This window comes from Centruroides vittatus, unplaced genomic scaffold (assembly GCF_030686945.1).
Source record: "Centruroides vittatus isolate TY-2023 unplaced genomic scaffold, ASM3068694v2 contig_400, whole genome shotgun sequence".
In the NCBI taxonomy this organism is placed as follows: Eukaryota; Metazoa; Arthropoda; class Arachnida; order Scorpiones; family Buthidae; genus Centruroides; species Centruroides vittatus.
Window position 1 is genome coordinate 720,242 of NW_027122215.1, and position 24,542 is coordinate 744,783.

General features: G+C 30.9%; 2 protein-coding genes across 2 annotated transcripts in view; one reads left to right on the forward strand and one right to left on the reverse strand.

The window, feature by feature from the left end:
• LOC136976398 (ubiquitin-associated protein 2-like) overlaps positions 1-15,212 on the reverse strand; it is a 73,589-nt gene extending 58,377 nt beyond the window's left edge. Inside the window, exon 1 of the mRNA XM_067271656.1 lies at positions 15,012-15,212. The gene's annotated coding sequence lies outside the window, so the exon portion shown is untranslated. The remainder of the gene's footprint in view (positions 1-15,011) is intronic.
• LOC136976517 (programmed cell death protein 4-like) overlaps positions 8,548-24,542 on the forward strand; it is a 67,705-nt gene continuing 51,710 nt past the window's right edge. Inside the window, exon 1 of the mRNA XM_067271821.1 lies at positions 8,548-8,748. Coding sequence (XP_067127922.1) covers positions 8,548-8,748 — 201 coding nt within the window. The remainder of the gene's footprint in view (positions 8,749-24,542) is intronic.

Consider the following 24,542-nt stretch of genomic DNA (forward strand, 5'->3'; position numbering starts at 1 on the left):
AAATACTATTCCATATTGAAAGGATTGAATTGGGTCGATGGAATAAGGAAATGCAACAAATGGACAATCTGACAAGGCGGGGCTTGCCTCATGGTAAACCGGTCCCTATTTAAGAATTACACGTGTGAAGAACACTTAGAACTGTACCTACACCTATCAAATAAATCATAAAAAACAACCAAATCTTAAAAGTTACTTGAGTGTATGCAGCAGCTTTTAAATGCAAATTTTAAGAAATTTTTTTAAAAAAAGCAATTTTTTCTAGAAAAGGAAGCAAAAATTCTTTTAGAATTAAAAATCAAACAATGATTTTTAAAAAGGTAAATTTATTGAAATGTATTAAATCAAAATAAATCATGTGAAAAACAAACCAATAAAAGACACAATAGGATGTATTATAAAATTATATTTCATTTAAATTAATTTTGATTAATGTCAGAACTTATCATTATATCATTAAAATATTTCACAGATTAAATGAAATAGAAAATTACTAAGGACACTATTTCACAATAACAACATTGACTTCAACAATTACCAGTAGTAATTTTTTTTTGTTGTACTAAAACAGAACAACAAACCTGTTTTTCAATTACAGAATTAATTCAATAATTAAATGACAAGTTTCTAACATATTTAACAGACTTAGCTTATCTCTATCAACAATTATTGATTTAACACTTCATATAATTTTTCCACCATCTTCATTAGATAAAACAGGTCTATTCATTTTGTACTTTGATTAGTTACATAAGTCTTTGTTCTATTTCTCTCTTCTAAATTTTACTTTTCATTAAATATTTAAAAGTAAATGTTAGTAAATTAAATTTATTCTAAATAAGTTTTTCAGAAATAATTTAGGATAAAAATTTTTATTTAAAGAAAAGTAAAAGTTTTATGAAATTACTTTTATACATATAGCCTAATTGTTTAAAATGATTGATTATGGAATATATAATAAATAGATTATGCATTCTCTAACTCTAGCAGCAACTAGCTTAATACATAATATTTTTATGATAATGCTGAGTGAAAAAGCAATACATTATTCCTTGAAAGGTTTTTAGTTATATAATATCTCTATTATGCATTTTGTTCACTAAAGATTTTTATAATAATTTATAAATTCTAAACTATGATGTTTTCACTGCCCAAATATTTAGAAACAAATGTAAATAATATATCTAGATAATATATTGTATATTGATAATCATTAAAATTCCCTTATTCACATAGAATTGCTATTATATTATATACAGTAGGAGTTTGTTAATATCATACTCTCTGGCAGTATAATATGATAAATTATACATAGTCTATATTATATTCTACTGGATGAACATTGCTTGTTAGAGTTAGATCAACTGTTGTGTGTTCAGTAACATATGCAACTGATGTATTTTCTTTCTCACAAAGTGAGGGCAATGCTGCTAAAAGCAGTTTCTCATACATGCACTCCATGTAGTTTTTGTGAATTGTACATATACAGTAGAAGCTCCAAACTTAAACTACTACAAAAAAAACCCTCACACCAGAGTTCATTAAAATGCCAGAACTGGACTTTGACTAAAAAACAATAGTGGTATTACAAATACAAAGATTATTATGAAACTGAAATGCTGCAATTTTAAATTTAATCTGGGCCCTGTTCAGTAATGAAGAATGCAAAGTAAGAAGTCTAGGAGGCTGGAGCTAAAGTGTTCTGAGTATCCTTGAACCATGTGCTGAGTTAACAAGTTAGACTGATCATGTGTAAAATGGTATATGGCAATCACCTTAGCTTTATGATAAGATAATTTATCATAATTTTATGCTCATTACAAAAAAATATATTTAGTCCAGCACAAGCGGCCATCTTGCAAATTGTACAATGAAACAAAAACAATGACATCATTAGAAAAAGTTAGGATAAACAAAATAAGCTGATTGAATTAGCTAGAATTCTAGCAATGGGAGGAGTAAAGTAGTAGTTAGAAACAAGTCTAGCATCACAGCGTAAGTATACTTAGCAAGAATTCTGCAACACAGTGGAACCTCGCATAACAAGCAAAATAAATTGTGAAAAAATAACTCGCTTAACAAGCAAATTTTTGCATAACAAGTGGCTAGGAGAGGGGAAGTCCCGGATTGTGCACATGCTCCATCGAGCACTCGTTCAGCTAGCATCTTCGTGTTGCTTGTGATCACACATTTTTCCAACACACATTATGTATAATCAACAACAACCACAGCCCGTTATATAATAAACACACCAAACGATATGCCAAATTCTTGGGCTACGTAAAAGCTATAAATAAATATTAAAAATTAATTAATTTGACTAGAAGTAGGCAGTTATGCTGCCATTTCGTATTAAATTTAATGACCAATTCCAAATTAAATTTTAGAAACATCTGAATTAAAAATTAACTATTTATAATTATTAAATTTCATATGAGATGAAAGCATAACTGCCTACCCCTAGTCAAATTAATTAATTTCTATTATTTAAGTATAGATAGCCTTTACATAGACCAAGAATTTGGCATATCATTTGGTGTGTTTATCAAACATATTATCCGTGAATTTTTTTTGTTTTCTGCAAATCAAATTCGCATTTCAGGTTGGTTAATTCCGCGCTAGAAGAGGATGATTCATGCTCCTTAACAATGTTTATTGTATAATTTTCTTTGAATAAACATTATACATAAAATATTTGAGTATATTTTTCGGTGTGGAACACATTATCGTATTTTACATTAATTTCGGTGAGAAAAATTGTTTCGCATTACGAGTAAGACTCTGGAATGAATTATGCTGGTTAAGTGAGGTTCCACTGCGCTGAACATGTCTCTGATTATGGAAAGAATCTAGAAGAAGAAAATCAGTTCCAATATATTACAATTCACCAGTTACACACTGACTAGCATGAGTGAAGAATAGTGCTCTGTCCCAGTTTAACTATGTTCTTTTATACATTGCTAATTTGTATACTACACATGCTTATATACAAAAAAAGTTTTTGATTGGCCATCAAAGAGTGGAAGCTGGAAATTTTTCTCCAGACAACGAGAAAACAAAGGTATCTTCTAGTGGTTCCTACCCGTATAAAATTAATGTTATTTGGCTCCTTGTCAAGTCTTTCCCAGAGCAATTCAGCACCAGACACTTCTTTCCCAGAAAAATTTTTCTTCACATTTTAGAAAGTGAGGATATTTCCTCACTTTCTAAAATGTGAGGAAAGAAGTTATATCCTCTATGTTACTTTGGCCAATTATTTCCATTATCCTACTTTATGTTTGCATAATCAACATTATTAAAATTCCAGCTGACAACTTTAAATTACGATTTTATAGAGATAAAGTTATGTACACAATTTTGTGTACATAACTTATTTACATAAAACATGTTTGTAATACCATTTCTGTTAGAATGAGTCATGTCATTTGGTTTATAAGTATACCCTCTATACATTCATTTTAATAACAGTATGCAAAACTGTGCCAAGAAATAAATACTACACAATATATGTTTTGTGGTAGTAACTGCATAAAACTTAAAACTTGAATATATCAAATTTCATAATTCAATGTTACACTGTATTTAAATATAATGTTTTATATTCCTAATGAATACAAAAGTAAAATATTAGGTATACTTGTATAAAATACTCAACTAAAAATATGTAAAGAAATTAGTTGTATTAATTTAAAAAAAATGTTTTCCCTGAAATAAAATGAAAGATATAAATTAAATAAATCAATGTTCTATATATTTTATCCAAATGGTGCCAACAGACTGATCAAGATTGGCAGATTATGTTTCAAAAATATTTTTGGTAAATAATTATTATTTGTATAATCTACATACTTCTGAAAGGAAATATAGTAGAGTTGTTTTTAATGAGGGTTTAAATGTTGAATGGGGGATGAAAATTATCAACTGACATTTCCATTTGTTTGTAAAATAAATAAACAGAAAATAGCAAACAATTTATTGCAAAGGATTATGAAAATAATATTCTAAAGGAAAATGTAAAGGTCCGCTTTTAGCGTAGCAGGTCGAAAAGCCACGCGACCGGGATAATTGGTCCCACCTGGCGTAGGGGCTATAAACAGCCTGGAAGAACACAGGGATAGCGTCTCCGTTTATGGGTACACGTCAATGTGTTTGCCACGTGTTGGTCGACTTGAAAAACGTAAACAAGGGACGGACGCGACTGTAAGCTACGTCGTCGGGAGGAGGGCGGACGTCTTTGGAAGCTCCCAGGGGAAAAGCAGAGCCTGATTGGTTGCAAGTGATCGCCGTAAAACTCTTTAAATTGTAAGAGTGGCGAGAGGAACGGGGAGAAGGGCGAGAGACTGGATACGTGGTAGTCTCTGACACTTAGGAAGCCCGTGAGGTGTAGAGAGAGAGTGTTCTCCTCTTAGGAATTCCTCTGAGAAGGGTTAGTGTAGAGACCGGACGGCCACGCGGTTGAGCCAACTCCGCAAACCGACGGGAGTTTTCCCAGAGTCTAATAGTCCCCAATAGACAAGCTGTTACGTGAGGCACCACACCTTTGTTGCATCGTGTGTGTAACGTTGTCAAACTTGTATATCCTGTAAATATTTGTTTTGTAAATAAACTGTAAATATTCACTGGACTGAGTGTGGAGGTGTAGCTTTCCTCGAACCATCGTACGGACATTCTTGAGTCGTAAGAACCAACTCGAGACGGATCATCGTAAAGATCGTAACGGATTACGTAAGGATCTTCACTGAAAATATGGAAGGAAACTGTCTGAAGGAGAGAAGAATCATACGAAGACTATCTTGAATAAACTGTTTAAGGTAGAACTGTCTAGAAAAACATGCCTAGGGATAAACTTGTCTGAGGATCAACTTCTCAGGAAAGAATTGGTTGGTCATCTGTTATTTTTACTAATAAAAAAATATTTTATGCATTTCATTTGTTTTAGAAAATGGCTAAAAGAGCAGCCCATTAAGAGACAAAAGGGTCTACTCTACCCTTAAGTTCCATACAAGCTCTCAAGAACACTGGTTTTTGCTTAACTTGCATTTCATCAATATCTCTTTATAGGAATAAATTCTAAATAATTATATTCATGATTAAAATATTTAAATTAGTGTGATGCAATCCATTTATTATGCAAATCTTACTATGGGATCATGCAAATGAAAATCTGGTTGAAAGTGTTGAAATAGTAGTTGAGATATAACACAGTCAAATTTTTTGGGACTTGAGCTGTGTTAACTCCCTAAACTCAAAATATATGGGGAAAGGCAAAATTTAATTATAAATCAAAAACTCACTTGCTACTTGACACTAGTACATGCCCAGAAAATAATTATATATGTACATGAATCATTATGAATGTTGATTTTATGCAATAAAGTGTTCATTAACACATTTTCAGGTTTTATGATCAATCTTAATACAGTATAATGATATACTATTAGATATTCAGACGAATACAAGTGGATGCATAAACAAATTGAAAGCATACAGCTGTCTGCACTGGTATATAATATATGCCAACATCCGCTACAGATTGCATATAACTCATCCAATTTTGCAAAAATACAAAAATGCTCAGTAATCCAGCATTTTCAATAATTTGGCATCACTCTGGTCTCACAGATGCCAAATTAACAAACTTCTACTGTAGTAAAATTAATTGTAATATAAAACAGATAAAGTTAATAATGAATGTACAATAAACATTTTTTCATAGCATAATCACTGTTCAATAAATAATATAAATTATTTAAAACTGACCGCTAATGTTTCATATCAACACTTCTTAAAAGATATTGTTTTGATTGTACCAAACATTTGTTTTAAATACAGTGTGATCCCAATTTATGAGTACCTTGTTCCAGAAAACCTCTTACATCAAAAATAGTGTCATTATTTACAAGTTATTCTTATGATCAAAATTTGTACTTTGTTGGCAGCATAACCATTCATTCTACTTTTATTTTCCCAAAACAACATCTATTTATCTAATCAATCAATGATCCTAAATAAAATGAAATTGTCATTAGATTATTCACCACTATAAAAGCAATACATATATAATCAGACATTTTTTTATTTAATAATAAGATGGCAACAAATCAAAATAAATATGCTCTTGCAGTTATTCAATATTTTACCACCCAACATCAAAAACAAATTCCCTATTAAAAAATTCTAACATTTTTAGCATAATTGATAGGTCATCAAATTGATAGGAAATCAAACTCAAAGGAAAACAAAAACATCCAAACAAGTTCAAGAACTTGATTCTATAAACAATAATATATATACATGAAGCAATCTGAACCAATAAGAAATGAAACATAACTGTGTATATGCATACAGTCCTAATCTGTTAAACAAAGTCTATTTCCATGTCAATGGAAAAGATTCCATATCTCTATGGTTTAGGCACTCCCCTTTTACTTTCTGCTTTTTTGGCTGTTAATCCCTGGGCAGGAAAGACAATGTTCTGGATAATTTTAGCATTCTCTCACAAAACTGCTGTGTCCTCTGTGCTTGTGAAGATGGTTAATGTTGTGTTTAGCCACTGATTGTATGCATCTCATTATTCAGCTTTACAAGTGCTGAGGACATGAAAAACAATGAACTGTAAGTGTTTTTGAAAACATTCACATTCACATTAATAAAGAATCATCACACACCAGAGTAAGATGCAATTAATCTCTCAAACCTTTAACAGGCGTGAAGTAGAAATAACTGTCCAAGCAAACGTTTTTGGATCCCTCCTGGGTCCTTCAAGCTACAAATCGTTTGTAACGATTAATCAGAACGAAGACCAGCCGTTTGGAACGATATTTCAAATTGTGAAATTCAAAAACAGAAAGGAATCACGTGCATACTAGGTTTCGTAAACTAAAGTCATTACGTAATGTCCTGCTTCTTAATGTGCTTGTTTCAAATGGCTGGTCTTCGTTATGATTAATCGTTACAAATGATTCGTAGCTTGAAGAAGGACCCAGGAGGGATCCGAAAACATTTGCTTGGACAGTTATTTCTCATTATATTTAATTGCATTTACAATTCCATTGTCAAATTTGTTTAGTACAAAAAAAACCAACATTTTGAACTGAACATTCAAAAATAAAACGTCTTTTTAACATAAAGAACACATTATATAATTAGAAAATCCTAATTGTCTTTTTTGTACCAAATAGATCTGATGATGGAATTGTAAATGTTCCAAAAATGTTAATCTTTCTAAAATTAAAACATTTTCTGGCTTCTTACAAATGTAGTGTGTGCATTTGAACTTTATTGTTTAAATAAATTATCATCATTTGAAAATAAGGCAAATAACTGGGGAGGAATTTTTGAAAAATGACAACATATTTAGTGTCATCATTTATCAATAATTAGTTTATTTCAGTTATATAAACAGGACGTTAATTTATGTGCCTGTTAAACAAAAACAGTATAAATCTATCAATCATAAAAATTTTAGTCAATATAATTATCATCATCTTGAAAAATAAACATTAAAATAATGGCTAAATAAACTGATGGTTTTAATTCAAAAAGTTTTGGAAGAAAAAATTATGATGTTTTCAAGATTTAACTTAATCTTATAGCTTTGCAATTTAATAACTAAAGAAGAAAATAAGTCCAACTTGTAATTCAATCACTATCACAATCACTAAGTCATCAGTTGGAGTGTAGCATAAAAAAAAACTCATCTTTCAAGTGTTTTTGGGCATTTCTGCCTAGTTCTTAATAATATTTTAATGTTTTACAAACAACACTAAAGTAAAAATTGCTAGAAAAAATTAAATGTTAAAATGTGTAATATTAAAACTAAAACATTACTGTATATAAATTTTTGGAAATTCAAATCTCCAAGACAACCACTGTTAAATTTAAGACAAAAATCACACAGGAAATTTAGAAACGTAATAGCATTAAAAAAACACAATTTAAAAACTTAGAACTTTTAAAGTAATTGTTTTAAGTTTAAATGAGCAGTTATCTTCAGTAATAAAAATTAAATATGAAATGGAAAAACTTCTCAAAGATGAATTACAAGCTGTTGTATTTACAATTCAGTTATAGATGCTAAAGTATAACTAGTAGAGAAATATCCCAGATTTTAATACTCTATATCTTTTATAGATGGTAAAAAGTAATCTACTAACCTATTCTTTATTAATATACATAAAAAAAAGCAAACATCAATTGGATGTTACGAATTAGAGATATTTGTGCTACAGGAATAAGAATAAAAATGGATTGATAATTTTAACAAAATTACTACAATTATTAGTAATATATATAAACAGTAAGACCCCGCTTAACACTGCCTCAAAGCCTAGAAAAAAGCTCAAAATTTATGCTGATTTAAATTATCGCGGCATTTTATTGATTCGTATATAATACGATTATTTACAAACATGAACTAATCAGGTGGCAAAAAGGTGTACTTTCTTTAAATCTATGTTTGTTTGGTGCAATTTTGGAAAAAAATATATTATCATTTATGCCATAGGCAATATCGGCTTCGCTTGACATGAATTAACTGATAAATGCATGAACAGTGTGTGGAAGAAGTTATGGCTGAAGGTATCCAAGAATTCTCAACAAAAACCACCTATCATTCACCAAATTGTCAACCTAATTGATACAGCAGGACTAGATGTTGAGGAGCAGGGTATTCAAGAGTTACAGCAGGTTTCTGGTGAAAGCCTTACCAACTACAACCTTCAAGAACTGGCAGAACAAGGAATTCATGTAGAACTATAAAACAGGGATTCTGCAAACAAAGAACCCAAAAAATTTCTCTACAGATTTCCTTAGTAAAAGCTTGGTAACAATAACCAAAATTGTTGATCAAATTGTAGTGAATGATCCAGATTTTTAAAGGAGTGCAAAAGCAAAACAAGGCATTTTGGATGTGATCTCCTGCTATCAACATTTGCTTAAGGAAAAGGGGAAAAAAGCGACAAATGAAACTACACAACTTTATCACAAAAAAGAAGATTTTCAGAAAATCCAGGACCTTCATCACAAAAAATGAACTTTACATTTCTGTGTTCATGTTTGTGTGTTATTTAACATATATTATTATACAAATTAATATAAACATAACTTAAAATTAAAGTAAAATTTGTTTATTTTTGGTAGTGTGTTCCCCTATCCCTATTTACTCTATGTTAAAATGACCTCATTTAACACTGTTTCATTTAGCGCCTTGTCGTCGTCTAGGAGTGCATCCCTGTGTTAAGCAGGGACTTGCTGTATATTAATTATATATTTTTAATGCAGGTAAGAAAATAACTCAGTTTATTGCAGCCATTAATGGTAACAAATCAAGTATTAAACCAGAAATGAACTATAGAACAGATTAAATCTGACATTCAAAATGAAAATGCTCATAAAACATAGGCTTAAAGAAAAATCAATGAAATGATAAATGGTAGATTCTATAAAATCTTAGAATAAATTAACATTTATTGCATCACTGAGTTTGATAGTAGCAATAAACTATTCAGAGAGAAAGAGAGAAAGAACTGAAACAAAAAACACAAAAGTTAGATTATTTAGCACTCTTATTTATAAAGTTACATATTCTCATGAGTTACAATATTGAACAAAGAATAAAAAGAATAGATAGAAATTATAAAAGTACAAATCAGTAGAATATATGAGAAAGTCCTAGTAAAGCAATTTATATAACAGATTAAAGATGGAAAACACATGAATATAAAGGAAAAAAGTAGGTCATTGGATATTATTTACTGATATATAGAAACTAGTGATCAACAAATGACATATATAGGTGAACAACATTGAAAGGTTACTATTTGTTACTTAATATAATACAGATTTTAGAAAACTAAAACTGCTTTGTTTATTGAAATGATGGATAAAAATGTAATTATTAGTTGAGATGATAATGAAGTTCTTAAAGCCATAAAATCATATAATGCTCGATTACTTTCTAACTTTAAAGAAATAAAAAAATTATTACAACAGGAAAGTTCCCCATTTTATTTGAAATGATTATTGACAACAAATTTTTGATAAGAATCTCATTATTTCTAATATTTCAATAATATTTTGATGATATATTCAGACACTTTCTGTTGTTTCATTAGATATATTCTTATGTCAAAATATTCCATATAAATGCACTTGGGATGATGCTATTTAAAACAAATATTTGTATTTATATTTTGTTAAGAGTTTTTCCTATAATGATTTTTCTTTTGAAATGAATATTCAATAATAATTTGAATATACTAATATAAACTATAACTTTAAAGTTATTACATAGTAGCAACAAAAATATTAACAATTAAGAAAACAACCTTCCATTTTTTAAAATACATAGATGGATTCAAATAAAATCTATTTATAAATCAACACAGCATAAAAGTTTAAATTCTGTTTAACATTTACCAGTAGTTTTATTAAGTCACAAATTTTCCCATATCAAAACAACCATTAATCTATCAATTAAAATATCAATCCTTATCTTAACACTGAAAAACAAAACTAAATATAATGACAGAGAAGTGGAAAATTTTGACAACTATACTGATATTTTCTTCACAGGAAGATGTTAATCTAAAATGCATTTTTTTCACTTGAGGATGAAATACATTATCTGTGGAGTTATTAAAAAGTATTTAAACTATAGTCATGTTAAACCTTCTGAAAAACAAAATTTAAAAATGAATTTGTATATGTAATGAGTCTCGATAAAAAACAATTTATAACAACTTAGGAAAACACATGTTTGCTACACACAGTTTTATTGAGCAAAAGATTCAAAAACAATTGATTACTCAAGATCAGCAGCTGTTACAGTGTGAGAATGTTTGTCATTAGTTCAAAACGTGTTGAAAGTTGCATAAAGTGCATTAATATCAAGGAAAAAAGCAAAAAAATTTCACAAATCAAACTAGTGTGGATGGCCTTGCCTCAGCTTGAGTTGTCATGTCTACTGTTGACTGCTTATGAAATTTCCTGCCAAAAACAAAACGCCTATTAAAAGGCTATGAGAAAATTCATAGCTGGCATGTTCTATTTCTACCGGAAGTGACTTTTCTTGCATTTTCTGATTTTTGGGTCATCCTCACATTGAGCCAATCAAAACAATATGCAACATGCATACATTTGAACAAATTTAATTCACTTTTGTTGGCTAACAAAAATTATGAAAAACAATTAAAATATAGATAAAAATACTAAGAAATTTAACAGCTGCAGTAATAATTAGTATTCATCGTTCTGTTAAAATGCATCCATTTATTATTTGTCACCATTTTTTTCTTTTTTTAAATAGTCATAATTTGAGATATGAGAATTTTGAACTGAATAAATATATTTGGATCTATCATGATAAATGATAATCTATACAATATAATTTTCTTTAAAAAAGGAAATACATAGCACACAAATTATAATTTAATAATTACTTAAATACATTAAGTACTTACTAAAATACTTTGCATATATAATAATTGGTATTTAATTTATACAAAAATAATACTTTTATTTACAAAGTCCATATAAATTTTAAATATATATATGTAATACATATAATAATTTTTACTTTAAATTATAGATCATCATCAATATTAATGGACATTTCATCATTGTAAAAGAGTAAATTCTGAAATCTAATAGCAAGGTTGAGCCCGAAGTTTTAAATGCAAAAACGTATGTGTCGGACATTCAGCACCGCTTTCCTGTAAGCCTAGAAGTTTGATAATGGCATTTGGAACATTGGTGGAATCATGCTCGATGTTCCAAACGCCATTGTCAAGCTTCTAGACTTACAGGAAGGCGGCACTGAATGTCCAATGTACATGTTTTCGTGTTGAAAACTTTGGCCTCAACCTTGCTAATATTTAAAATTCAGTGTGGATAGTTAAGATAGGTCAATGAGATCTTATTGAAAATAGATAAAAAATTATAAATCAAAAATAATAAGTTCTACAGACTATTATGAATGAAAAATAATGGTTAATAAAGAATAAATAAATACATTAATGTTTCTGTATTTGTCCAGAAAATTAAAGTATTTCAACTAACTAAAACTGATATCTGATGACAAATGTTAATAGATACTTTTGTTATTTTAATCAAAAACAGATTGTATAGTGTTTTGTGCATTATTTATTACTAAACATATATTCATAAACTAAACTCAAGATCTAAAGTTCATTAATAACAAGTTAGAATTATTTATAATCTAAGATTTTGATAGTGAAACTTGTTAAAGCAATCTAATTCATGCATCTACAATTTCTTGTTAGAATTTTTCATTTAAGTAGAAAATATTGGCACAGATGAACATAATCAATTGCAATTATACCCAATCATTAACAAAACCAAAAGTGAACTATTTATTGAAAAAGAAATAGCTGAAAAAAAAAATTTTTTTTTCAATTTTTCTTCAATTATAATATACAATATAATCAGCAAAAACTGAAAATAAGAATAGAATGTACTGTATGTAATACTCAATAAACTGATGTGTTCCTATAATCCAATAATATTCAATTTTCAAGAAAGTCAGAAATCTAAAATATTTATCATATAATTGAGAATTCTACCAGTAGATTTTATTTACATTTTAAAATAATTTATAATTATTCAAACACAATTACAATAAAAAAAATTAAACTTTAAAATTTATTCATCTTAATTTATTTAGCTCAAAGTAATTCAATATATAAATTAGATATATTTTAGAAATCCTTATGCTAAATTTAATTTGTATAATAAGATAACTAATTTTAAACTCATTACATATTTTTAGACTAATTATTTTGATGATAGTTTTAATAAAGCAATAAATAAGATTACAAATTTAAATATGTATGTATAAAACATTATACATACAAATTTATCTGATTTCCATTTCTGAAAATAAATATAAAAACTTTGCTAGTCATTAAGTAATGTTTAAGATCAATAATAAATGTAAATTTATTATTATTAATCATCATGTATTCATTACAATCAAAGAAATCTCATTCTAGTATACTAAAATGAATTTTTCTTCATATATGTATAAAATCATCAATGTATCCAAGAATTAACATAGAATTAAAATTATAAAATTTTATGATCCAAATAAAAACTATAATTTAACCATCAACAGTATCAAATTAGAATAGCTACTTTTTGTTGCCATTTACAACTATTTTATATAACCCATTTCAGCATTTTCAAATCAGATATTTGAAATAATAAAGAGGTGCATTAAACTGAATATACTCTTCATATAATTAAAATAACTTTTGTTAGATCAATAATTTGCTTATGTAAGGCAAATGTGATCAAAGAAGTTGCTAAATAAAAATAGCAAATTTTTCACTACTGATAATAAACAGTTTATCATACTTTTTAATAACTATTATTGATAATATAGGATGTGGATATTTGGCAGTCAAAATATTTTTAAACAAAAGGATAGATAATTTAAAAAAATTTCATTTGTAGTATATAATATAAATCTGTTATTTATTAGCAAAACTATAGGCATAATAAATATGCCTATAGTTTTTTGTTATTATATATGACAAAAAATGAAAATACAAAAATGCACATTTTAAAATATAAAATTTTCAGTTATTAATCAATTGTTATGCAACTAATACACAATCAAAATTTTATTTTTTCTATCATAACATTACTCTGCTTTGAATTATTAATGAAACAAAACATCTATTTAGTATAAGAGGGTAATTTTACTTAGATATAAATAATGAATAAATAAAAATCATGTTATTACTTGTAAAGAATGTGTTTTGTGTATTTTAGCTGAATTCTTTTAATTTGAATAAATCTGTTTTCATTATATTTCCAGCTTCCATCATAATTGCTTACTTGTTTTTACTTTTATTTATCAGTATAAACATCTACCACAAATATTTTCGAAAAATTCTTATTTCAAAACACTCAAATTGTATTAAGGATTTTAAAAAATGTAAATGTAACTACAAGATACCAGGAAAAAGAAAGCATACAGATTTTATACTTACTGAAGTATTTAGTTATTAAAAATAATTTTGATGCATAATAAAATATAATTAGTATTTAATGTATAGTCCTAATAAATTATGATTTAAATTAGCTATTTCAATATATATAAAATTTCCAAAATCATAAAACAAAGAAGTAATAGTTAACACTGTTAAACTTTAATCTGAATTTTATATTAAAAACTTATATATTTATAAAAATCCTCATTTAAATCACAAATACAATTTCAATAAATAAAGTATTTTATTATTAAACAAACAGAAAAATCTAAACTAATTAATTAAGACTTGAAAAAATGAAGTTCCTTAGCAAATCTTAAATTATAATTTAACACTATAATAAATAATTTTCAGTCAGTATACAGTAATAAATGAGAAATTTAAATTTGCATAATACAGGAATGTGCAATCTTATTAAAGCAGGTGCTCAAAAAATATATTTTATTGGTTACATGCCAAATGAGGGTTTACTTAGAAAAGAATTCTTGAGGTTCAAAGTTTCTGGAAGGCAGATCTCATTTTAAGCCCACAGGTTGCACATGCCTGATGTAAGATAATCTAAACAATGAGAAAAAAAAGCAGAAATATTTATTTTTTAGTAGTTAAAAACACTTTTATTAAATAACTATTCTAAAAGCACATTTGAATAATAACTGAGACTCCATTATTAACTTGGAGCCATATTAATTTGGCGAATTAGTACCACTTAATGGTGCAGATAACAATAGAAATCACACAAGGTTCTAATATGAATACTCGATATAATTAAATAAATTCTAACACGCCTAAACAGTTTGAAAGGCAAACCAAAACGTTAATTAAAGTTTGCAGAATATAATGAGCCAAAAACACTCGAGACACTCCAACAGCACTTCTCGCTGAGAGAAGGAAACAATGATGCACGTGACACCACCATCACCAAATAATGTCTAAAGAATGTTTTTCACCTCCGTAAACTTTTATAAGTAGATTCGTGTAATCATAATTACTTACTAAACATCAAATCAATCAATCAATCAATTGAACCTGGTTAACCCTTCTACATCCGAAGATGCTTCATTGTGAATGACGTCGTCGCCTTTACCTGATGAATAAACCTCGAATAATGTTAAGCTTGATTCGTGATTATTAATAGTTGTTAATAATGAATATCATCAAATAAAACGATCAAAAATGTCACATATCCTCACAAATTCATTTACTGATCAACGTTTCATCTTTTTACCTTTCGGGAAAACGATCTCTTCTTCGGAAATATCACGTGACTCCGACGTTGTTAATTGAACGCGAACGGTTTCCAATTGAAAATCACTTTATTAATATCTAACTTTAAAAAATTTTAGCGTTAAGATAATTTTTACGTATTTATAAATAATAGTTAAATAGTTTATTGCAATTTTTCACATACATTTACTTTTTTATTACAAATATGTATTTATTCGATACTAGAGGCGTTACTGTCGGATAATGTTTTAATATATTTGAAATTTTGAATTTCGGTTGAAATTCTAAGTTTGTCCAAAATTATTTTTTATTACTATAAATTTATCTACTGGTAATAATAACATAATTTGAAAAAGACTAAATAATAATTAGTAAATGTTACTTCATGCGTTTTTGGTTCTATAGTATTATCTGTATAAAATGCTTAATTTCAGGTAGTTTAAATCTACCACACTAAGGGATGTTTTCGTTTTGTTTTAGGACATCTTCAACTTCTTCTGTTCAAACTGAATTCGAACATTTTATAACGTTTTTGACGAATTGAACCATATTTCAAACTGTACACTTTTGTTCTAATTTGTTAAAATCAAACCCCATTCATGTGCAGTATTAAGATTGCTTCCCAGATCAGCTAAAAGTATTAATTTTTCACACTTATAACAAACTGCCTTCTTCATTCTTCTGTCCTGAAAGCGTTTAATTATATCCTCCCAATTTCTTGTTTCTAGTACTCCCGTCCATCTAGTGAACAGTTTTTTCGAATCTTGCGAATTAATAATGCTTACATGCTTTTTAAAGATATAAATGAAACTTTGCTTCGGAATTTCTTATATTCTTAAGGCCGTACAACTTCGCCCACCAGTGTCCGAGTGGATAAAACCACCGAACTGGTCGGTGAGTTTGCACCTCGCCAACGGGATGGCCACATGGAGTTTTCTGGGTTTTCTCCATGTTAGTAGCACCTAAATAGGGCCCATAAAAGTCCTCCCGAGAGGCATTCCCCCTCGACAGACCACTCGTGTCGCGTTGCCATAACCAAATAAACCAAACCAATCATACCAAGTTCTAGGTACTACGGATTGTTTCCAACATACTTCTACTTCTTTCTCTGGGGCCCATTGCATTAAAATCGTGCTGTTTGTCGTGTATCGGGTAATAGATTCGAAATGCTATTTTATCCTGAGAGTCACTGATCTATAAGTGAATCCTACGTAGAAAATTCATTATTCCCTTAGCTTAATCCGATCGCATAGCTTCCCGGCTTTTTAACTTCTGCCACTGTCTCTTTGTCTGTTCTAATTATCTATATGATCGAGAGTAACCTTTTAAATCACTACTTGGATGCTATTTTTTTCGCTAACGGTGTTATCATCCCTGCTATGGTTTTTCCCGACATTATACAACGCTACTTTTACTACTACTTTTTTTACTTCAATTGTAGATTGCCCTTTATGTCTATCAGTTTGATTTATACAAACATTCATCAATCCCTGTATCACTTTTTGCGGGACCCCATCATGGCCCCCACATCCTACAGCAGGCCCCCCAAACAAGGATCATTGGCGAGCCCCTCCCCCACTCGAATTCGAGATCTTAGTGGTGTGAGGCGAGGAACCTAAGCCGACCGCTTTGGGATATGATAAGGTAGCTAAATAACAAAAAATATTATTTTCATCCACAAACTAAACACACATTTGCAAAAACATAAATTAGATTTATTAGAGACAATAGAGGAATTACATCGACAAATTTTACAATGACGAACACGACATTAAAAACAAAAACAAAATAGGAACCAACACAAGAACTGAAAGAATGGCAGAAATTGGAAAACAAAGCACGTTAACAATACAAAATCCGAGAACCCATCGATTAAATTATTTCGCAGTAAATTTTCTGGTATTTGCCCAAGCAAATTGCCATAATTGTAAACGGAAAAATTCTGATAAAAAGTTTTTCAGCTTTCCTTGTGGCTCAGAAAGGTAATTTTTATACTTTTATGATTGTTATATTAAGTTAATAATAGTAACTTAGAATATTAAACTATGTCAAGAAGTAAATATTCCAATTAAGTTGAACTCAATATTCCACCAGAAAATCCAAGAAAAGCAAAAGATACAAGCTGGCCATCTTCATACCGGGCCCCCATGAACCCGGGACCCCGTGACCGGATGGCCGAGCGGTTCAAGGTGGCAGCTTACCGCTCTGAGGGACCCGGGATTTTTTTTTTAACTCTTTCCGCCCTGTGGGCACTAACAAGGGAACTGTCGGAGTGTCATCTAATAGATTTTAATAAAATTTAGTTAATAATTACGTTAAAAGTATACAAACTCTATGACAAATTTCTAGAATTCACTAAAAGTGTTAATCAGAGTTATTAGCAATCAAATGTCGTACTATTTTATAGTGGTTTAACACAAATATGCAAATTTTTAGAAGTGAAAGGGTCGCGGAGGAAGACGGCGATATTACATTTAGAATAAATGCTGGAATTTTCGGAAATGGGAGAAGAATTAATAAAATTTAGTTTAATTACGTTAAAAGTATACAAACTCTATATCAAATTTGTAATGTTTACTAAAAGTGTTAACACGAATATGCAAATTTTTAGTAGTGAAACGGTCGCGGAGGAAGACGGCGCTATTACATTTATGAATGAATTGTAGTTTTCGAAAATGGGAGAATTAAATGTAAATATTCAAAACATTATAGCAGAATTTAAACGTTTATGTGATAATGTTTGGCCTACAGAAAATATTTGTAGGCCTAATATTTCAGACGTTGATAAACAGGTAGCCAAACTGCTTTTTAATGCATTTAGCGATATTTTAAGTAGTTATGTAAGTAGAGATGACGAAGAGTTTTGTCAGATGGAAAATAATAATTTGATTATAGATAGGCCTATTTCAGATAATAAAATAACACGTCTGCTTCTAGAGAAAGAAATTGATAACGCAGACACTGACTGTGAATCGGGATATTCAGATGATGAAAAATTCGATAAGAATATAATCTCAACAAAACGAAAAGAAGAAATTCTTAACTTGCATAAGAAACACCCAAAATGGAAATTACACACATTACAGCGGAAAGGAGCTAAAGAATTAAAACGTTTTAGTGATTTATATAAATGGGAAAAACAATTTAAATCTCGAAAGCATAGAATTGAAACGTTAAAAATCATTAAAGAACATACTAAACAAATGTTTGACGAAGCTCGAGGCAGCTATAAAATTGTTAAAGGAAATCAATTAAAAATATGGGCATTACAGAAATTTCTTCAACTGAATAGTTCAATTAAATTTACAGCTAGTGATTCTTGGGTTGCAAAATTTAAAAAAGAATATAGATTAGTATCTCGAAAGATTACAAAACTTGTAAATAAAACAGAAATAGTGAACGAAAAGGATATTTTAGTAAAAGCTGCGCAATTTCAAACAACAGTAAAAAATTTATTGCCATCTTATTCGCGTAACTTCATATTCAATACGGATCAGTGTGGTTTTTCATACGAAATGATTTCACCAAGAACACTTTCATATAAAGGAGAAAAAAACACTATTGGATTTGCACATTCTCCAAGTAATAAAGTTACGCATTCCTACACTGTTCAATATTTAATTAATGCTAACGGACAAGTTGTAGGTAATGTATTTATTTGCTTACAAGAGGCTCATGGAACCTTTGGACCTAGAGTTCAAGCATCGCTGTTCAATGCCCCAAACGTAACTGTTACAGCTAGCTCATCTGGCAAATTATCTACAGCAATTATTACAAACTATGTAAAAGACGTATTATCTCCAAATATAACAGAAAACTCTTTATTAATAATTGACTCGTGGAGTGGACAAACAAATATTAATATTTATAATATAGTATTTCAAACATCTACAAATCAAAATTCATGCGAAATATTAATTATTCCACCAAAGTGTACGTCTATATGCCAACCTTTAGATGTCGGATTTCATAGACAATTAAAACTTTTAGCTAAAGAAATTTTAAATGCTATACAATTATTCTGTAATGATTCTTCGATGAAATTGTTTTGGACAACTAGAAATGGCATTATAAAATTACATTCGATTCTTCATCATCAATTATCTGCGCCAATATTTAATAATTTGATTAAACATGCATGGTTCGCTTCTGGACTCATAAATGAAAAGTGTCAATTCTTAAATGTAAAACAAGTTTGTTTTTCTTTTTTAAACACTGACAGTTTAAATTGTGTCGAGAGTAATTGCGAAAATCTTCGATTTGTTAAATGTGCACGATGCCAACAGATTCTTTGTTTATTTTGCTTTGTTGAAAAATATCATGTAAATAGTTGCCCATCTAATAATTTGTGAATATAATAACTTTTAAATATATCTATTAAAATGTATTTATTTATTACGTTTCGATTGTTTTCTTTATATTTATTCTATCAATACTTTTATATTAAATTTCATTGTTAAACTAGTATATATATCTAATCTTTTATAATATTTATTTGCGTTTCCTTATTGAGTTATTGAGTTTCCTATTTGAGTCATTCCTTCTTCCACTCTGTAAATGTAATACAGTGATACCTCTGTTTTCGTAGTGTTTAATACTAAAAAAATTAAGAAATTAATATAAAATGAGTATAAAAAACTAATACAATGGTCTCCGAAACAGAATCGCCATCTAACTGTTTCTGATTGATCAAAATTAATAATAACTGTTCGGCCTCTTCAATTCTTTGCGGTCTCTGTTTCATTAGCACATTTACGCCTTTCGCTACATTAGCCTCCTTTTTCGCCACAACGAAACTTATCGTGGATGCCGACTTCCCGTACAGTACTGTACATGCGACCGATTTCAGCAATCTTAATGCCGGTCACGTATTTTTTAATGATTTCCTTCAACTCGATCGTGTTCCTGGCCTTCTTCGAAGGGCTACTGGCTCTGGAAACTTCCCACGATGGAACTAAAAAGAATGGAAGCAATGGAATTGTTTGGCTAGACGCGCGGAGTAATGCTCATACAGCAAAAAACACCGCCACGATGACTTGTGAGCAGAAAAATGCGTGGGTCGCTCTTTGTTTTCGCAAAATTAGCAACGAGATCATGTGGCACTCCGACGAAATCCGAGGCAAATTTTTTGCACAAAATGACGAAAACCAAAGTCAACAAAAATCGAGATATTACTGTATCTTCCTCCGCGACCCTTTCACTACTAAAAATTTTCATATTTGTGTTAAACTACTATAAAATAGTACGACATTTGATTGCTAATAACTCTGATTAACACTTTTAGTGAATTCTAGAAATTTGTCACAGAGTTTGTATACTTTTAACGTAATTATTAACTAAATTTTATTAAAATCTATTAGATGACACTCCGACAGTTCCCTTGTAAGAAGGCCTCTTTTAGAAGGCCCATTATGGGTTCGGCCAGGCCCACAATGGGGCGACCGGGTGGTGAGGGACCCGACATATCCGAACGGACCACCCCTCGAAAAATTCCTGGGGATTATTCGACCCGTTCGGATTCGATCCCGGGTCCCCCAGAGAGGTAGGCTGCCACCTTGACCGCTCGGCCATCCGGCCGTCGAGACCCGGGATCGAATCCAAACGGGTCGAAAAATTTCTGGAGATGGAGCCGACCGGCTTGTTGGCCCATCCCTTACCACCCAGCTGCCCCATTGTGGATCTGGCCGAACCCATAATGCCATAATGGGATTGTTATAAGAGGCCCTCTTAGTGCCCAAACGGCAAAAAGAGCAAAAAAAAAAAAAAAAAACTCCTTAGCCCCTAACTAGGGCCTGGTCAGTCACTACCATGTCGGTCCCCGTCCCTCACCACCCGACCGCCCCATTGTGGGCCTGGCCGAACCCATAATGGGCTTGCTATAAGAGGCCCTCTTAGTGCCCACTGGGCGGAAAGAGTTACAAAAAAAAAAAAAAAAAACCATGTGGGTGCCATGGACCCATACATACGTGCTGCATCAATTATCAACCTGATACGTTATTTTTTGTGCCAACTGTAGGTTGAGTGAGTGACCACTTTTTTCAGTAGGGCTGTATTATGCTGTCAGTTCATGAGCTATGTGGCGCAGTTTGGCCCATGGCCCTTGCGCCAAAAAGCACCAACCAACCAATCATGAGCTATGGAATCATTGGAGTACCGGTGAATATATGCATCGCTGTTATATGACTTTCTGTACACTTTGGTCCAATATTACAATTTTTGTTACAAAAATTTACATCCAGAAAGTTCACTTCCGAGGAACTTTTCTGATCCATTTTAAAAGTAATGCCCACTTTATTGTTCCAAATAATGATTAGATCATCCCACCCGGTCGCCCCATTTTGTGGGCCACTTAATACTCAACACCTCTGCAAAACTTCAGAAAATTTTGACGAAAGGCAAGAGCGTTATTAAATTAAAAAGTAATCATAAAATATTCGGCACTACAGGTTGAACTAAATATAACATTATAAATAATATACGAATTTCCCGGTTTGCAACAGAAGTTCGTATATAGTTAATCGGGGCCTCCTGCCCCTAAGGTTTCCATGTCTAGTCTCCTCTTTTATCTATTTAACTCTCTAACTCCATTCTCCAGATTAAGGAAAGATGGACAGATGGACGAATGACAGTGGGAATTTACAGGTAGGGATAAAGTGAGCATCCCAGGTAACTAGTAATTTCAAAACAAATTAATTCGGGAATTTTAAGTGTCAGAATTACATTTTTCCGGCCAATCTATTGCCCATCTGTATGGATGCTGATATGACAGACTGTCGCTAATCCTTGGGGAGACAGTCCATCAAGATTAGAAGCTTCGGGCATGACAGACAAAATCTTTTTCTGATATTACTCTATAAGAAAATTTAGTGTAGCGGGTGGAGAAACGAAAATTGAAATATTTCCTGAAGTTTTTATTTCGACAAATTTCTCGACTTGCTTTACTTGTACAGTTCCCACGAGCAGATCGCCAGATATTATTTTTGAATTTCGTGAACGTCGTAAACGCAGACTCTATCATTTTTTGTATTACGAAATGGCATAGAATTCAAACGAACACTCATTACTCGAGTGCAGAGTATGGAAACCTGGCTTCACAGGTATATAACATGTATTTATAATATTGTAAAATTGTTTGGAATTAATTAAGGATTCCATGATTAAAGAATGAAATTTTGTCTTCCAAAAAACCCACCCACAGCGACCCCAAAAACGTGGTACCAAAGCGCAAAACGTTAAATTGAAGAACGCAGAAAGATAAATTAAGTGTTTCTATCCATATTTATGAAAATACAGGGATACCTCGGTTTTCGTCGATAATCCGTCCGAAAACAATCGGAGAAATGAGAAACCGACGAAAACCGAGGCAATTATTTCTATATGAATCAATGTAAATCCAATTAATTCGTTCTAGACACTCCAAAATACATACCAAAACACATTTTATAGAGAATTAATATAGCGTTAAATACTAAAAGCAATAAGAAATTACCGGTAACATAAAAAACTAGAATTAGCATAAAGATAAAAGTATTAAGATTAAAGATAAGATAATTAGCATTAAGATGAAAGAAATGGAATTGTTCGGCTAGACACGCGGAGTAATGTCTCGTCTTGTAGAAGCTAGTTTGGACACGAGCTTCTAGCCTATATCGCCCCGTGGTAAAGTGTGACGTAATTGTTATGTAATAGTAGTTGTATGCGTTTATGATGGTCGTATCGAGGGGAATAATGCCTTACGGGAAATCCGTTTAAGGGTAACTGGCCCCTATAGAGAGGTTTCAAGGTCGCATGTCACGTGATAAAACACACGTTTGCTCCGCCCATTCGCCATTTTTGTGGTAGTTTTCGCTCGCTTAGCTTGCACGTAGTCTGTTATTCGACGTCTTTTTTTAGTTTAAACGTACAAAAATACTGCAGTTCTATTATCATGGATTAAGTTAAAAAAGATTCTTTTCTTGCAAGCTATTCTAGCAGTCTAACAGGACGAGATGCAGCTCTGTACGAAGAGAAAATTTCGTTATGTCAAGGCGATCCATACGAAGCCAGTTTATCAGACTTCGTCGTATATCAAGAGTTGTGGCCGAAAGTAGAATTTGGTGACATTATAAACTATTTGGTTTTTACAACAAATTTCTACACCCTGTCACAAATGAAAGCTTATAAATCTTTAGAGGCCCATAACTATTTAACAAGTGGCTGGGTTTCTCCTGATATAAAAGTAAAAGTAATAAATAACAGCGAAGTAATATTGCTTGGAAAGATATGTTTTCTTTTGTTTGTTTAAACTCGTGTTTTTACGTATTTCTTAAGTAAGAATTTTTGTCTGAAAGTAAAAGTCTAATTAAAAACAGCCGTGGAAATTTTTTAATTCAAATTGTTCAGTACCTTTATTTTCTAGTTGAAACTAGCATATAATAAGTCTACTTGCTTTTCGTTTTAACGTGTAATGTTTATAAGTTTGCACTAGCTAAAGCCTGAAATTACGTTAGTTATTCGTTTATAAATGCACTATACCTAACTAAATTAATATAAGCAAATCAGTAAACTCTTTTAGGTTTTAAAATATAACTTAGTGTTTATTAACGTAAATATTGAAATGAAATGTTTCTGACAAACTCTTGTATTGATATTCACTTTATTCGTAACGAAATTTTTCCGGTTAATTCTCGAGAGCCATGCAGTTTGCCTTCGTCGTGAAAGCTCCTCAGTTTGAGATCCTTGATGACAAATAATGCCGGGAATTTTAAAAAATGATGTTCCTTTGTTCTTGAGTGAACTAGCATTACACCCAATTACACAACAAATCACCATAGTGATATTCGCGACGAAAAAGAACAACACAAGAACTCCAGTTAAAACGCACGTGAACACACACAAAACGTAAACAAGTCACAAACAGTCACAAAGATGGCGCTGGACAATTGCGCATGCTCATGACGTCACTCGTGATGTCGACATGAAACCTCTCTATTCAGGCTTTACAGACGTGGAGAAAACCCGGAAAACTTTACGTGGCCAGCCCGCCCTGGCGAAGCGCGAACCCACGACCGAACTCCCAGTGTTCAGGGAACGGAACCTTGGCCAATGGTGGGCCGTAGTTGTTCACACAACGAGAAATAACGTCACACTGCGCCGGAAAACGCGTGGGTCGCCCTTTGTTTTCGCAAAATTAGCAGCGAGGTCACTTGAGCACGCCGACGAAAACCGAGACAAATTTTTTTCGAAAAAGATCGACGATAACCGAAGTTAACGAAAACCGAGGTATTACTGTAGTGAACTTATAAAACATTGTATCACGTT